This window comes from Meleagris gallopavo, unplaced genomic scaffold (genome assembly GCF_000146605.3).
Source record: "Meleagris gallopavo isolate NT-WF06-2002-E0010 breed Aviagen turkey brand Nicholas breeding stock unplaced genomic scaffold, Turkey_5.1 ChrUn_random_7180001957892, whole genome shotgun sequence".
Classification (NCBI taxonomy): Eukaryota; Metazoa; Chordata; class Aves; order Galliformes; family Phasianidae; genus Meleagris; species Meleagris gallopavo.
In genome coordinates this window covers 32,895-48,597 of record NW_011217774.1, presented here as the reverse complement: position 1 = coordinate 48,597, position 15,703 = coordinate 32,895, and the positions used below count along the sequence as shown (strand labels likewise).

At 54.4% G+C, this 15,703-nt stretch overlaps 2 protein-coding genes across 3 annotated transcripts; both read right to left on the bottom strand.

The window, feature by feature from the left end:
- Window positions 1-7: 7 nt before the first annotated feature.
- Window positions 8-3,035, bottom strand: LOC104917243 (platelet glycoprotein VI-like). Of its 2 annotated transcripts, none has more exons than XM_019611922.2 (5): window positions 2,809-3,035; window positions 2,700-2,735; window positions 2,304-2,582; window positions 1,911-2,222; window positions 8-1,789 (listed from the first exon to the last, which is right to left on the bottom strand). In XM_019611922.2, the coding sequence occupies exons 1-5, from the start codon at window positions 2,837-2,839 to the stop codon at window positions 1,644-1,646; spliced, it is 804 nt and encodes a 267-aa protein (XP_019467467.1). In that variant the 5' UTR covers window positions 2,840-3,035; the 3' UTR covers window positions 8-1,643. The 2 variants fall into 2 exon arrangements, with proteins under 2 accessions (XP_019467467.1, XP_031413664.1); XM_031557804.1 differs by having other exon boundaries at window positions 2,304-2,495; window positions 2,809-3,023.
- Window positions 3,036-10,358: 7,323 nt separating this feature from the next.
- LOC104917244 (free fatty acid receptor 3-like) lies at window positions 10,359-15,696 on the bottom strand. Its single transcript, XM_031557803.1, has 2 exons — window positions 15,351-15,696; window positions 10,359-15,239 (listed from the first exon to the last, which is right to left on the bottom strand). The coding sequence occupies exon 2, from the start codon at window positions 11,737-11,739 to the stop codon at window positions 10,450-10,452; it is 1,290 nt and encodes a 429-aa protein (XP_031413663.1). The 5' UTR covers window positions 11,740-15,239; window positions 15,351-15,696; the 3' UTR covers window positions 10,359-10,449.
- Between the last annotated feature and the right edge of the window lie 7 nt (window positions 15,697-15,703).

Sequence of the window (15,703 nt, the reverse complement as noted above, 5' to 3'; positions counted from 1 at the left end):
TGCTCACCGCACACCGCCTCCAGCAGTGGTTTCTCCCCGCCAGGAAGCTCCTCAGAGCTCACCTGATGCCATATGGTGGGGGAGATCCCTTTGGCACTGCAGGTCAGCTGTCCCGGTTCTGTCCCCTCCCAGCTCCTGGTGCCCCCAGCCCCTCGCTGGCGGCACAGAGCGAGAAGCTGAGAAACAGAGCCATCCTTGCCTCTGTCAGCACTGCTCACTGCAGTCTCCGGCTCCGGATCTCTCTCTACCACTCTCAGAGTTCTGCTTATGAGCCCCTGGGAAGGGGGTGCAGGAGGGTTGTTCTCACGCCGGCGCAGATCATAATATCCGATAATATCTGATATCTCAATCTCACTGACTTTCCTCAACCCTTCTGCCTTTTTCTTCCCCACAGTTCCACTATTTGTACCCTCAATTACACTCACACACACCATTAACCATTACACTCCCACACAACATCCAGCCAGTTTGTCCCACTCCTTCCAAAGCCCACGACTCAAACAATACATTCCCACAGGCACCAGCGCTCGGTCTCACCATTAGAACACTCACTTATAACATCTGGTCCTGTTACATCATTTATGTTCCCGGTTTCTCATGCATTGTTCCCCCAGGCTCACCAGTGACGTCTCTCCACTGACACAGTGGGGTCTTTCTGGCTTTTCTTTTGACTCCCTGTGTCCCATCACAGCTGTTTATCCCGGCTGCTCTTCGGGACTGGTTGAAAATCCCTTGTGTGCTGCTGGGGAATGGAGCCCACCCGCTTCCCCAGGGCACCGAATTCCCTGGGCAAGAGTCGTAACCCACGTCCCCCAGCAACACAGAGTATTTCAAGCAGGGAATGGGATTCCACAAGGAGCACTTTTACAACACAAATGTTGAACAATCACAAAGACAGCAACAATGACTCGCACAGTTCCCATCACCAAGAAAAAGAAAACCGGTGCAGACATTCCCTCCTTCCACAAAGTCCCACTCCTCACTTTCCTGCCCAGCCCCTCCTGGCAGGGCAATGTGACAGCGACCCGTGTCGCCCCAAACTGTAAACGTCCTCCCCAGCACCCACACTGTGCCAGGGCCGTACCCCCCCATCACCTTTCAGGCAGACTCATCGTTTCCATCCCACGCCAAAATAAATCCCCCCTTGGGTGCCTTCAGGGCTGAAGCACAGCTCTTACTGCCGTGCACTCTGCGCCGCCCTGCCTGACTCACAGTGCTTTTCCCCAAGGCCTTCCCCAAAGAGCAGAAGCAGAGACAGAGAATCCAGAGTGAGGGAATGCCTTTCTCCAGAGGATCTTGTCTGCTCCAGCCTGAGAGTTGGAGTCAGGTGGTGAGAAAGGCTGTTCTCAAAGAGTAGAAAAGCTGTTCTCATCATTCACTGACTGTGAATAGTGGATCTATAAAGGATGGACATGGATGCACAAGATGACTGGGACAAGATAATTGATAGGGGCTGGAAGGGGAGGCGGGGGATATATGGGGGGATTTATAGGAGATGGGATGGGGGCAGGGAAATCTGGGGGAATCAATAGACAACTAATAGTGGATCAAATGGTACGTATGGTGCATTCTACAGAGGAATGGAAGGGGAGCAAGAGGACACCAGGGCAGATCTACAAAGGATTTGCAGGAGATCAAAACCATTACATCCCTCCCCGACCCAGACTCTCATCTCTCCGTATCCAGAGGCTGCGGGCATCGATGACAAAGAAGATGCCGAGGGCAAAAACGAGGGCAGCAGCGCAGCCCCTCAGCACTGCCACCACCAGGTTCCCATGGGACTCAGCACCTGTGGGGTGCAGGTATTTGGGTGTCTTCATCCCCAGCAACACCTCCGTGGGGAAGGGATGTGATGACGCTGCCACCCATGAGTGACACTGGAGGCACCCAAATGGGGGGCTGGTACCTACCTGGGGGTGCAGGTGTGGGTGTCACCTCCAGTGTCACGCTGTCCCCAAGGGGTGAGGACACAAAGGGGGAATGCCAGGGGCGGAAGGAGCACCTGTAGGTGCCGGAGTCTGCCAGGGTCACTCCAGAGAAGGTGAAGGAGGCCGTGCCAGCACCATCAGAGCCCTGGCGCTGGACAAGAGCTGAGCGTCCATCCTTGTGCAGGAGGAAGGTGGCCCCATAGTCCTTGTTCCAGCACTGGATGGTGACATTGGTCCCTATCTCCACACATTCCTTGGGGTGAAGGGAGATGTTGGGCGGGGGAAAGCTGTGATCTGCACGAGGGGAGCGGACAGCAATGGGACACGGTCCTGTTGGGAGCGCCCAGTGCCATCTGCTATCCCCAGTGCCCTCACCTGTCAGCACCAGCTCCACAGGGTCACTCATCTCTGATACGTCCTCAGAATCAGACACCTGATACTTGCACCGATATGTACCTGCGTGCTCCCGATTTGTGCTCAAGAAGGAGAACTCTACCGTGTCCTGCTCCTTGTCGCTGTATCTGGCAATTGTCCAACCTTCGTGCTGGCGCAACCAGACCCAGGCAGCTGGACGGGGCAGGTGGCACCGCAGGGTGACATTGTCCCCCACTTCTATCTCCTGGCTGGGGTGCAGCGACAGGGAGGGTCGGGGCACTGGGACAGGGGACAGCAGTCAGCCTTGTCCCTGCACATCCTCCTCTGCCCCTCTGATGCCCCCCTGACCACGCTCCCCTCCCTCTCACCCCACTCTCCCCCTGTCCCCATACTCACGTTGCTGTGCTCTGCTCGCAGCCACCAGCCACCAACCTGCAAAGGACACGGTCCTGGTCTCACACAGGGCCACCAACCCCCGTGGCACCACGTCCCCATTGTCACTCACCCAGGATGAGGGCCAGAGCCATTGGTGCCATGAGGCAGGAGCAACTTGGGGACAGTGAGACAGCCCAGGATGTGTCTGGAGGTCCGCTCTCACTTCCCCTTGGAGACACAATGGCACGACGTCACCTCCTCATCTGACAATTCTCTTCCCCATGCAGTGGCACCATGGGGCCCAGGATGGGATGACACACATGGACTGGTTCATAACCGTTATTGTGGTGTCCCACACAAGCTGTCACCTGTCAGCTGTCACACACTGTGCCCAAAAGGCTGCCAGTGCGTGGCCTTGCTGGGTGTCCCCTTATGAGATGCCAACTGCAGGACACATGGATGCAATGCGGTGTCACACATGGGATGTTACACGCAGTCCCCAACATGTGCAACCTGCACTTAACCCACTGCCCCCGCTGCCCTTTCCACTGCCATCCCCACTGGGAACAGCATCAGGAATCTTTGGGGACACAGTGACACCCACTCCAATATGGGCACATGCTGAAACTAACATGTGCACTGGGGAACACGTGGTCCCACCACCCAGTTCCTCTGCATGCTGCCCTGGGAGGAGCTTTGCCCAGCGTCCCCCGTGGAGGCTCAGAAGCCACCACCTTGCACCTCAAATCTGGAAGGGCAGACGGACAACTGGCTTCAGATGGGGGGAAATCACAATGATCATCTCCAAGAAAACAAAATACGGATCTGTTTTTAAGTAGGAGTCAAACAGTTTTCCCACCCAGTGCATCACTTCTACATCTCAATGAACTTCCAAATCTCAAAGAACAGCTCTGGATGCTACAATGCCTTTTCCAGACCTCAGCACCTCATAACTACCTCTGGATTCACATTTGGATGTGGCCCCCATCCCAGAAGTACCCCAGCTTTATGGGCTGGCGAAGCAGCAGCCACCAGGACAAGGAGGACAACTCACAGGTGAGAGGTGGGAGAGCGGTTCACCCAATTCCATGGATGCCTTTTGCTTCCCCGTGAAAGGCCATCCAGTGTTGGGAGATTCCTTTCTCCTTGTTCTGAATCTCTGGAAAAGAGGAGAGAGAAAAGATCACGGGCTGTTGGGACGTTCCCAGCAAGCCACTCTCGGCAGAACCTTTCCTTCCACCAATAATACAAATGCTCTTTGTTGCCTGCACTCCTTTGGTGCTTGCAGTGTACAGGCAACCACCAAAACCCACAGTCTTTAGGGCAGAGATCCCTTGGTTCTGATGAGAAATTTGAGGAGAGGACACAACGTACCCTCAGGACAACCTTTATCCCACCTCCTCTCCCCAAGACATAAAAGAAGACACCAAAAGTTAGTCCAGGAACCCAAATATTAAGCAATAATCAGTGGCTTTTTGCACATCTCTTTACCAAGTCCACAGCGCTGTCAGACGCCTCCAAAGAAACCCCAGGAGCAGAGCAGTTGGATTGGCTGGATGTCCATTGAAAAAAGAGTAGCATTGGCCTCTGTACCCCCATCCACTGCAATGGACACTGAGCACAGAGCTGGGGATGGGACTGGAACAGCTGCACTGGCATTGGTAGAGCAAGGGGGACAAGGACTGTGGGAGATGCACCTCAACAATTGCACAGTTTGAGGATCGCCAACCAGCGCTGTCCCTAAATGTGTCCTGAAGAGTTCTATTCATCATTCATGGAAGAGAAGGGTTCTCCTGGTTCAACGGATTTCTTGGCTTGGTGAGACTCATGCCAGCATCTCTTCCTGCTTGGACAACCAGCAGAGATGTGACCCATATTTCTCACAATTATCCATGTTGGGGTGAGGCCAGGTGCCTAGATGCCTTAGAGGAAGTGGGGTTGGACTTCTGGAGAAGGATTTTCTGCCCACTGAGATGTCCTACACTGTGGAAGGACAGTCCTTTGGCCTTGGCTGTGTCTTCTTGGCAGCACAGATCCCAGTCTGGGATAGCAGCATTGACCCAAAGGATTTTCTCTGCATGATGGAAACCTCAACACTCACCTGCAGTGGTGATGAACAGGACTGTGAACACCTCTGTCACTGAGAATCAATGGGTAACGCAGGTCCCAGGCTGCATCTCAAGGCTGGAACCTATGCTTGAAGAGACCTCCAGCCCCTCATTGGCCAACAACAAGCTCCAGCTTCCAGGAGCTGACCCAAGAGATGGGGCTTTCCTCCTTTTGCTCAGGGATGAGGAGTTCTGATGCCGTTTCCCACACTGGGACCTCCCCGAGAGCACCAAGTCCCATACCTGAGCACTTGGCTGATGTCTGTGCTTGGGAGGAGAAGGGCAGGCATCATTCGGTGCCCACATTTTTGCTGTGTTGGATGGACATGTTGTCATTTTGGGTGAGACACATCAGTAGGTTTGAATTTAAATGAAGCTCTGGACTAAACTATGACTGAAGTCACTCCATCTCTGGGGCTTCAGCTCTAAAACAGTCTTTATATCCCAACCTCTACTCAGACAATCTGCTGTTTCCTGGTTGTTTTTTTTTTCCTAGAAGGCCGTTTTTTCAGCCAACATGACTTCCCCTTTTCTGTTTTAAGCTTCCTCTTCTGTTCTGCGCACAACACAAACCACATGGTGTGGCACAAACCCTCCTTCCCTCTCTTCCCTCCTCTTTCCATGTACCAAAACAGAAATAATTTCAGAAAACTGTTGGTGGTGAGGGGCTGCGCTGCCGCCTTTCTCTTCATCCTTGGCCTCTACTTTGTCCTCGATGCACGTAGACACGTGGTGTGGTGAGATGAGAGTCCTGGTGAGGAAGTGGTTCAATGCCTTTGATCCCCCACAGATGCCCCAAGGTGTCCTTCTCCTCTACTCCTCTCCTCTACGTGTCCTTCAAGGCCTTCCATCACCCACCCTTCTCCCCTGCCCTCTGGATGCAGATTCCCCTGCAGATGACCTGAGGCCCTGCAGCTCCACGTCAGGGTCTGTGTCAGAGGACCCCAAATCCCAGTGCGCACCTTGGGGCCACTGCAAAGACCACCAAGGAACCCCAGTAAAATCCCATTGGGACCCCACGAGACCCCTCCTATGGCTTCACCTGAATTCACCTTCACCTAACCTGCTGTGTGCAGGGTTGCCAACCAGCAGACCAGTCCGCCCAGAGCCACATCCAGCCTGGCCTTGAATGCCTCCAGGGATGGGGCATCGTCAACCTCCTTGGGCAACCTGTTCCAGTGCCTTACTACCCTCTGGGGGAAAATCTTCCTCCTAACATCTAACCTAAACCTCCCCTGTCCCCATTTAAAACCATTCCCCCTTGTCCTGTCACCATCCACCCTCACAAGCAGCCGTTCCCCCTCCTTTTTATTCGCTCCCTTCAAGTACTGGAAGGCCACAATGAGGTCTCCCTGCAGCCTTCTCTTCTCCAAGCTGAACAAGCCCAATTCCCTCAGCCTTTCCTCATAGGAGAGATGCTCCAGCCCTCTGATCATCTTAGTGGCCCTCATCTGGACCTGCTCCAAGAGCTCCTTCCCATTCTGGGGGCCCCAGGCCTGGACGCAGAACTGCAAATGAGGCCTCACAAGAGCCGAGTGGAGGGGGACAATCACCTCCCTCTCCCTGCTGGCCACCCCTTTTTTCATGCAGCCCAGAACACAGGTGGCCATCTGGGCTGCAAGCACACACTGCTGCCTCATGTCCAGCTTCTCGTCTACCAGGACCCCCAAGTCCACCAGGACCCCCAAGTCCTTCTCCTCAGGGCTGCTCTCAAGGAGATCTTCCCCCACTTTGCCCTGACCCAAGAGCAGCACCCTGCACTTGGCTTTATTGAACCTCATTAGATTTTCACAGGCCCACTTCTCCAGCCTGTTGCCACAGAGTTAACTAGATCAATCTATGCCCATGACAGGGGGGCAATCGGCCCCTGCCCCCTTCCACCCCCCAGCCCCACACAGTGGGAATGGAAAGGGAAAAGGGGTAGGGAGATGGAGCTGGGTTCTAGGAAGGAAAAATAAAACAGCGTCAATGATCGACGGAAGACGGGCACTCAGCCCCTATCCGGCACCAGAACCCCAGTCGTGGGGGCACAGTCACCTTCACCCTCTTTACGGTGACTCCTGCTCACTCCGGCACCTATAGGTGCTCCTATCACCCTGGGGGCTTCTATGTTCTTTCCTCACCCCCCTGGGGACAACGTGACACTGGAAGTGAATTCCGAACCTGCACCCCCAGGTGGGTCTGAGCCCCCATTTCCGTGTCCCTGGTGTCTCTCGTTGCTGGCAGTGTCTCTGCATCCCATCCTCGTGGAGGCGATGGCCGGGGATGGGGACACGCACACTGCTGGGCCCCACAGGTGATGAGAGGAGGTCCCGTGGGAACCTGGTGGTAGCAGTGGTGAGGGGCTGCGCTGCCGCCCTCGTCTTTGGCCTGGGCCTCTACTTTGTCCTCGATGCCCGCAGCCTCTGGATACAAAGAGATGACAGCCCTGGTAGGGAAGACAGCTGAATCACTTTGACACTCAACAGAACGCCTACAGATCACATCTAAGTATGTTCCGCTTCCTCTTTGATGGTGTATATACCCTCCGATCTCCCTCCCATTCCTTTCAATCCCCATACCTCCCTCCAGCTGGGTCCTTCCTCATCTTCCATCCCATATAAGGTGGATAAATCCCCTTAACGTTACCCTGCCTTCACTTCCATGCACTGTTGATACCCCTTGTGCTCCTTGGTGTTCTCCATAATCCCCATCCCACTCTCCTCCCCATTTTGATGCGGATGCCCCTCCCCCAGGAGGGCTAAGTCCATTCAGTTCCAGGACAACATCTGAGTCAGGGAAACCCTAAACCAAACCTGCCCCTTGGGAACTCCCATACCCCACCTGGAACTCCAAACCCTGTCCACGTGGATCCCAAGGGACTTCCAGCTTCATATGACTTACTCTGTCTTTATGTGCATCCCCAAATCCAGCCCAAGGGATACCAAAATATATATCAGACAAATTCCACAGCCCCTCTTCCAGCCCTACACACACCCAGACCCTACAGGCACCCCCAGAATTGAGAATATAGCGCCTATGTAGATCGCAGACAGCACAAAGCCCCAGCGAATGCCCAGATCTCCTGCACAGCCCCCAGATCCCATGGGCATCCCCAGTCCATAGTGGAACCCCCAAATGCCATGTACCCCCAGTATCTCGCCTATTCAGTCCCCAGATCTATGTCTCCGCAGACTCCCAAGTCCTTCACACCCCTCAGAACTCACGGGCACCCTCAAACCATAAGGAAACATCCCAAAAAGACGATTGGATCCTTGAAACTAAGGGATTCCAGATTCCCAAGTCCACGTCTCCTGTTGACCAGTCTTAGCCACCAGAATCCCAATTGCCCCCCAGTCTAACATCCCCAAATCCTTACCAGTGCACCCCATACACTTCACAGTGACACCAAATACCTAATGTTCAGTTCTAACCCTGCCGTCCCTCCTTGTACTCCTCAAATCTGTGAACGCACACTGGGACAACAAGTCCTTCCCAAGTTGGAGCATTGGTCAGAGCTGACCTCTCCAACACTTGCAAGACGAGGCTCTTGCCATAACAGCAGAGGCTTCAAAGCACCAGATGCTGTCAGATAACCGGACAGCCTTTGTGTGTCCACCAATGGCACTGCTTCACCGCAAGAACATTTCTGGCACAAACACATTTCTGACCAACGTGTCATTGTGAACTCACTTGTCCACAACCTTGCAGAAATATCTGGGTGGTTGAAGTCCCCCATCAGGACAAGAGCCCGTGAGCAAGAAGCCTCCCGCATCTGAAGCAAGAAAGCCTCGTCAACAGTCTCCCCTTGATCAGGCGGCCTGTAGTATAGTATACTCCTAGCACCAGCTGGCCTCTGTTAGACCCATCCCCAATTCTAACCCACAGGCTCTCAACCTGTTCCTGATGGTTTCTCAGAGGGAGCTCCTCACAGTCTATCCACTCTTTGACATAGAGGGCAACACCCCCACCCTTCCTACCTCGCCTATGTCTTCTAAAGAGCCGACAGCCTTCAGTGGTGGTATTCCAGTTATGGGAGTCATCCCACCATGTTTCCGTGATAGCAACAAGGTCATAACTTCCTAAGCACATCATGGTTTTCAACTCATCCTGCTTATTTCCCAGGCTGCGTGCGTTGGTATAAAGGCACTTCAGCTGGGCTTTCCATCTCACCGCCTCTATAGAGGATCTAGGTTCCCCTAGAACACAGCATCCCCAACACTCCCCTGCCCCACTCCATCCCTTCGTACTTCACCATCATCGCCCATCAAATTCGGTACGAGCCCTCGAACGCTCAACTCCAGAGACCCTGATTTTGCCCCCTTCATACCTAAAGACCTTTCAATGAGTCCTGCTCAACAACAGGCCTGCACTGGTGCCAGGAAGCAGCCTCAGCACCACTGTCAGTTCCTCTTGTGGACGTGACTCTGTTACATCACCTTCTGATGTGGTATTTGTGGTCCCCAGGGGGTGGTGGTACTGAGGGCACCCCGTGGCTGACGCACACAGAGCCGTGCACACATCCTCCACTTGTGGTGTCCCACACAGGCCGTCACCCTTGCATGCCTCACGCTGTCCCCAAAGGGCTGCCACTTTAAAGCCCTCTCAGGGAACCCTGCCTGTTCCTGGTCTGAGAGCTGCTTCCCCCTTTCAGACAGGAGGGATCCATCTGCAGCCATCAGCCCAGCACAGAGTACAGTGCCCTGTGCTCAGAAAATAAATAAATAAGTAAATTTCTGTGGTGGCACAAACCTCTGAGCCACATATTTATCAGACGTGTTTCCCTGACCTCTCAGTATCCCTCACTGCCACTGAGGGGACAGAGAAGAGCTCCACCTGTACTCCCATTCCTTCCACTGACCAGCCAGGTGCCCAGAAGAGCCTTTGCATGGCCCTCAGGCTTCTCTCAGTGAGTGCATCACTGCCGGCCTGACCCATCAGTAAGGGAGAACAACCAGAGGGCTGAACCAGAGCAGGTAGTCTCCTGCTGATGTCCTGAGCCAGGCCCCAGAAGGGCAGCACGCATTCCTGCAGGTAGGATCTGGCCAACGTGTCAGAGCTTCTGTTCCCCTCAGAAGGAGTCCCCTGTGACAGCCACCCTTCTTTCCTTCTGTCTGAAGGCAGTCTGGAGGCATGGAACTGACAGCCTTGCCCAAGGCAATGATTTGGGTGCAGGATCAGGCACTCCCTGCTGCTGCAGACCTGCATGGCCGTGTTCTCTAGAGGGTGGAGGGATGCTCTTCCCTCCTGCTTGCCCTGCCCAGTGGGGGTACTGAGGGCATTGGAGATACCGGGGACATTGGGGGAACTGGTAGACACTGATGGATATTGAGGGCATTGCAGACATGGGGGCACTGAAAGAACGGGGAGCACTGGAGAAAAAGCAATGCTGGGTCAGATCCGTTGGTCCATATTGACGACAGCCCCATTGGACATTGGGGACAACGTTAAGTCATGCTCACGGTACTGCATTGACAACACTGATCAAATCTATGGGTCTTTATTGATCCCAACCCCATGGGACAACCCAACACTGACCAAGAATTCGTTGGCCCACAAACACTGGACACATCCTTGGGACCGCTTTGACATCGGTCCCATCCCCATTTCTGATCTCCCACCCCATCAAACCCACTCCAGTCACAACAACCTCATTTACCCCATAACTTCCTCTTGCTTGGGGCTCACTCCCTTTGTCCACACCAACCCCAAAACCCACACACTGTGCCCCGAACCGCCCCCACCACCCCACTGACCGCCCTCCGCACAGCACTGGAGGAGAAATAGAAGATGAAGGGGTCGAGCGCGGGGCTGAGGGTGGTGAGGAGCAGAGCGTAGGGCCTCCACGTGGGGCTGCGCTGCTGCACAAAGCCCACCACATGCGAGAGGTTGTAGGGTCCAAAGCAGATGACAAAGTTGGCCATGGTGGCCACGGCCAGCCCCACGGTGCGGTACTTCTTCTGCAGTGGGATGTGGGGTCGGGTGAGGAGGGCACGGATGATGCAGACATAGCAGAACACGGTGATGGCAAAGGGGAGGAGGAAGAGGACGAGGAAGAGCACAAGGCGCAGCGGGAGAACGAAGCGCAGCTGGGTTGGGGAGAAGTCATCGTAGCAGTGGTAGCCCATGTGGGATTGAGTCTTAGAAACATTCTGGGAGATCCATGGGGTGGTGGTGGGGATGTGGGGTGTGTTTGTGTTTGTGCAGTCAGAGAATTGGAGGGTGGAGATGTTGAGGTCAGTCTTGGGGCTGGAGATGCTGTAGATGTCGGCACCGCGGATCTTCGATCCACCGGGAGTGGTGATGTCAGCAGTGGAGCTGCTGGGGGCATCGGTGTCAATGCCGTTAGGTTTGGTTAACCCAAATCCCCCAAGGTCAAACCCACTGACCCCAAAAGAACGGGGGTTGCTCATCTTCAGGACAGTGGGGTCAACATGATTGGAGTCGTCCGTTCCAGATCCCCAGGTCTTGATCCCATTGAAGCCAAAACCACGTTCCCCATCAGCCTCAGACCCATTGACCCCAAACTCTCTGTGATGCTCCGCCACAAAGACGATGGAACAATGGGACAATGCCACCACCCAAAGGATGACACTGGTGGCCATCGTCCGCCATAACCTCCGGCGCCGGTTGTAGCGGTGTGGGAACACGACCCCAAAGTAGCGCTCCACACTGAGGGCAGCTATAAAGAGAGTGCTGAGGTAGATGCTGGAGTAGAAGCAGAAGTTTGCAATGGGGCAGAGCGCTTTGGGGAAGGGCCACACCATCATGGCTGCCTCTTCAGCCATCTTGAATGGGAGGAAGAGGAGGACAAGGAGGTCAGCGGTGGTGAGGTGGAGGAGGAGGAGGTCGGCAGCGGTGAGGTGGGGATGAGGACGGTGACATCGGATTTTGATGAGGAGGGTGAGGAGGGTGAAGGCGTTGGCAGGAAAACCCACAGTGAAGGTCAGCGCGTGGATGGCTAAGACGAGCATGGTGAGAGGAAGGCTGTGGGACACAGGGCACAGAGCTGTAGGGTAGGCTATGGGGACAGACTGGAATGGGACGTGGTCTCAAAGTGGGGCTATGGGACGGGCTAAGGGGTGATATGAGAGCTATGGGTTGGACTATGGAGTCATGGGGCTATGAGGCAGGGATATGGGGCACAAATCGGACTGTGGGTGATTTGTCAATTTCTGGAGGTGTGGGACTGGAAATGAGGATATGGGGTTGGATGCGGAGCTATGGGGCATGATACGGGGCAACAGGGAGAGGTATGGGGCTATGAGATGTGATATGGGCTGTGGGAAGGTATATGTGGTCCTAGTAGTCCCAAAGATAGGAAAGATGAGCACGGCAGGAGGAAGGCTCCAGGGCTGTGGGACATAAAGCTGTGGAGCAGGATATGGATCTGTGGGGCAGGACACGGGGTAAGATTTCCTGTTATGGGGCAGGACATGGGATTATGGGCAGGATATGGGCTCATAGCATTCCCAAAGCAATGAGGATGAGGATGGAGGGAGGAAAGGCTGTGGGGCTGTGGGGCACAGAGCCATGGGACTGAATATGGAATCACGGGGCTGTGGGGGAGGAACGCGGGGTGACGTGGCTATGGGGTACGATGTGGAGTCATGGGGTTATGAGGTGAGGCCCCACAGCTTTCTCCACACCCAAAGGAGAGCGCTGCCCCCGTATGGATTTCATGTGGTTGATTAATGCATTTCCTGCTTAGGGTGAGGAGAAGAGGAGGGGCAGGGCACTGAGATTCCCCATCTGATAACCCAGAACTGTCCCCAAATCCCACAGCTCTCCCAGAACTCCCCACACCTCATAACTCACCAAACCCACATCCCCCCAAAACCCTCCCCATACCCCACAACCCCATGTGCTGCCTCGTAGCACCATGACCCCACAACCCTCACCGCGCCTCTATATCCAGTCTGGCTGCCCCATATCCAGCCCAGTGGCCTTATATCAAGATACACAGCACTGTGATCTTATATCCCAACCCATACAACCACAACCCCACATCTTGCCACATAGTCCATGACCCCATATCCCTCCCGATAAGCCCATGACTCTCCATCTTTCCCATTGCCCCACTATTGCCTCACATCCCTCAGCCCCCCAGGAGCCCAAGTGTGCTCACCTCCTCTGTTCACCTCTGTGTCTGTGGGGAGCTGGGTCCCGCCCCATAGATTAAGTGAGAAACTCACAGGGGTGGGGCCACATTTGGGGGCCACCCCTGCAGAGGCCATTTGTCCTTTGTGATGGGGTGGGGACACCCCTTAGGGTAAGGGACACTACTGGAGGGTGAAGGGACATATTGGGGGGGAGAAAAAAGTGTGTGTGGGGGTACACTTTTTGTGGGACACCCCAGAGATGTGTGGGGTGGGCACAGGGGGGCAGTCACCTCACGGGGATGTCCCACAGGTCAGCAGTGACATTGGAGGAAATCTGGTGTTTCCTGAACGGCAAACCTCTGCTGTGAGGTGGCGGGGAGTCCCAGAATTGGAGTAAATGTACAAAAAAAGGAGGTATAGTGCTGTGGGGCCGTGTCCCATCACTGTCTTCTCTCTACACGTAGATCCAAATACCCTCCATCCAGCATTTCTCTGAGCCCTGAGGATCATGTGGAGGTAGGGACAAACATCACCATCGGGTGCTGGGACCAGGATTATCAGGGCACCGCCCTCCTGCACAAGGATGGGCGCTCAGCCCCTATCCAGCACAGGAACCCCAGTGGTGGGGGCACGGCCGCCTTCACCCTCTTTAGGGTGACCTCAGCCGATGCTGGCACCTACAGGTGCCCCTTCCGCGTAGCAGACACCAATCTTCTGTCCTCACCCCTTGGGGATGGTGTGACGCTGAAGGTGACGCCTGGACTTGCACCCCCAGGGAGGTCAGAGCCCCCCATTTGGGTGCCCCTTGTGTCACCCATGTGGGCGGCAGTGTCTCCACATCCCATCCCCAGGGAGTTTCTTCCAGGGATGCAGTCACCCAAACACTCACACCCCACAGGTGCTGAGGATTCCCATGGAATCCGCTGGTGGTGATGGTGAGGGGATGTGCTGCTGTCTTTGGCCTCGGCCTCTTCTTCCTCCTCGACGCCCACAGCCTCTGGATACACAGAGCTGACAGTACTGGTGATGTCAGTCACCACCTGATGCCTCTCCCTCAGTGAGCTGCCGGATACGCAGAAGGATTTCAGCCATCGTCCAGGCGAGCACAGCGTCACCTGGCTGCTGCCACGCTGGGATAACGAGGTCCACAGCCTGGATTTAGCAGGCATGGAAGCCAGACAGCTGCGATCCCTCTCTGGGGAAGAGGGCGCTGACAAAGCCGTGGCAAACATGACAGTGCTCTCCCTCTCTGGACACCACTGCTGTCAACTGTGAAGGAGAGTTTTTCCGACAGGGACGATCCCACGTGTCAGCCAGGGAAGTGGAGCAGCATGGAAAGGGGGATCCAGTGTGAGAGGGAATGAGCTGTGCTGGAGGTGGTGTGGGATGGGGACCTGAACAACGACCAATTCTCCCAACATCCAGACCCAACAGATGTGTGGGGTGGGTACGGGGGGCAGTCAACTCACGGAGGTGTCCCATAGGGCAATTCTCCCACCCCATCCAGTGTCAAACGTGGTGGAAGTTTGATTGGAGTTCACCATCATCGTATGGCAACAAACAGACAGCAAGGACCTGGAAATTTGGAGAGGAGCAAGTGGTGGAGAAATTGGCTGATCAACTCCGGCAATACCAGTTCCACCAACCAGGTGGAAGAAAGGCACAGTTGGGTTCGTAAAGAAGTGCCGTATCTGGGAGGTTCCAAAGGTTCACCTTTCCCACAACTCACCGAGTGGGACGGGGCATTTTACTTGGCATCAGGGGCAGAACGCCCTCAATAAAGAGCAAGAGGAATCTAGAAGGGCTATAATCCAAGTTGAGAAAGAAGGATTCTTGTCTGGACCACGTCTGAGTTCTCTGGCAGTGCTCATGTCCACTCGAGTTCAGCCTGATCAATAGTGCAGAACGGATACAGGACTTGCCAAAAGGACACTGATGGAGACCTGGTAAAGGCGAGGCCATTGTTTGTGCAGTATGAGGTGCTGCAGTGATAGCAGCGCAGGAAGATGGACGTGTTGTGCACCAAACTGAATGAGGAACTGAGTCAGTGAAAGCGGTGATGAGGAGTTTGCAAGCTGAACTGGAAGTTGAGCCAAAGGTGTGCTTGCGTGCAGAGACAGCACAGCACAGTTGGCGGACCCTCTGCACGAGGGTTCGATGTGCTCGCAGAGTGCACGGTTTTTGTACTTGTTTTCATGGTTGCCTTTCGATCTGAATTGTGAGAACAGCTTTTCCGCACTGTGAGAACAACCTTCCGCAGACCTGGAGCAGATTCAAGCTGAAGAACAGCCTCCATTTAGGAAGCTGAAGAACAAAATGCCGAGGCTGCAAAACTTGTCGTCAAGTGAAGATAAGGAAGTCGAATAGATGTCCTGTTGTTGAAGATAAGGCAGCAAAACAGATGGCTCAACTCAGTGTAACATCAGTGGGAACAGGTTCGTTCTGCCCCCCTTGTAGGGCAAGAAATTCACAAGAATAATTACCAGCCTTCTTCCCCCGTGGTTTCCAGGAAGGCAGTGAGATGGTGAGGGGAGGACGTTCCTTCTCTTTCCTCTATGCCCAAACTCACCGCACAGTTACGAGATATTTTCCCTTCGCTTTGGTGTGGTATATTCCTCTTGATTTCTTTTATGTTGTGTTACATCACATTCCTTTACCATTGTGAGTAAAATAGTTTTCTCCTTATCTCAATCAGGTAACTCCTCCTTCTCACCTGCCTGATGACTTGCTGAGGACGAAGATGCAAGGATGGGAAGAGCCTAGCTCCTCCATGTCATGGACAGAAGTCTTTCCTTTCCTTTCCTTTCCTTTCCTTTCCTTTCCTTTCCTTTCCTTT

What these genes read in the sequence shown, in the direction of transcription:
- LOC104917244 (XM_031557803.1), bottom strand. Translation starts at nt 11,739, where the DNA reads ATGCTCGTCTTAGCCATCCACGCGCTGACCTTCACTGTGGGTTTTCCT.
- LOC104917243 (XM_019611922.2), bottom strand. Translation starts at nt 2,839, where the DNA reads ATGGCACCAATGGCTCTGGCCCTCATCCTGG. An exon ending in GGCTCTGGCCCTCATCCTGG is followed by an intron (nt 2,736 to 2,808) that starts GTGAGTGACAAT and finishes TGTCCTTTGCAG; the next exon opens with GTTGGTGGCTGGTGGCTGCG. An exon ending in TGTGGAGCTGGTGCTGACAG is followed by an intron (nt 2,223 to 2,303) that starts GTGAGGGCACTG and finishes CCCCTCGTGCAG; the next exon opens with ATCACAGCTTTCCCCCGCCC.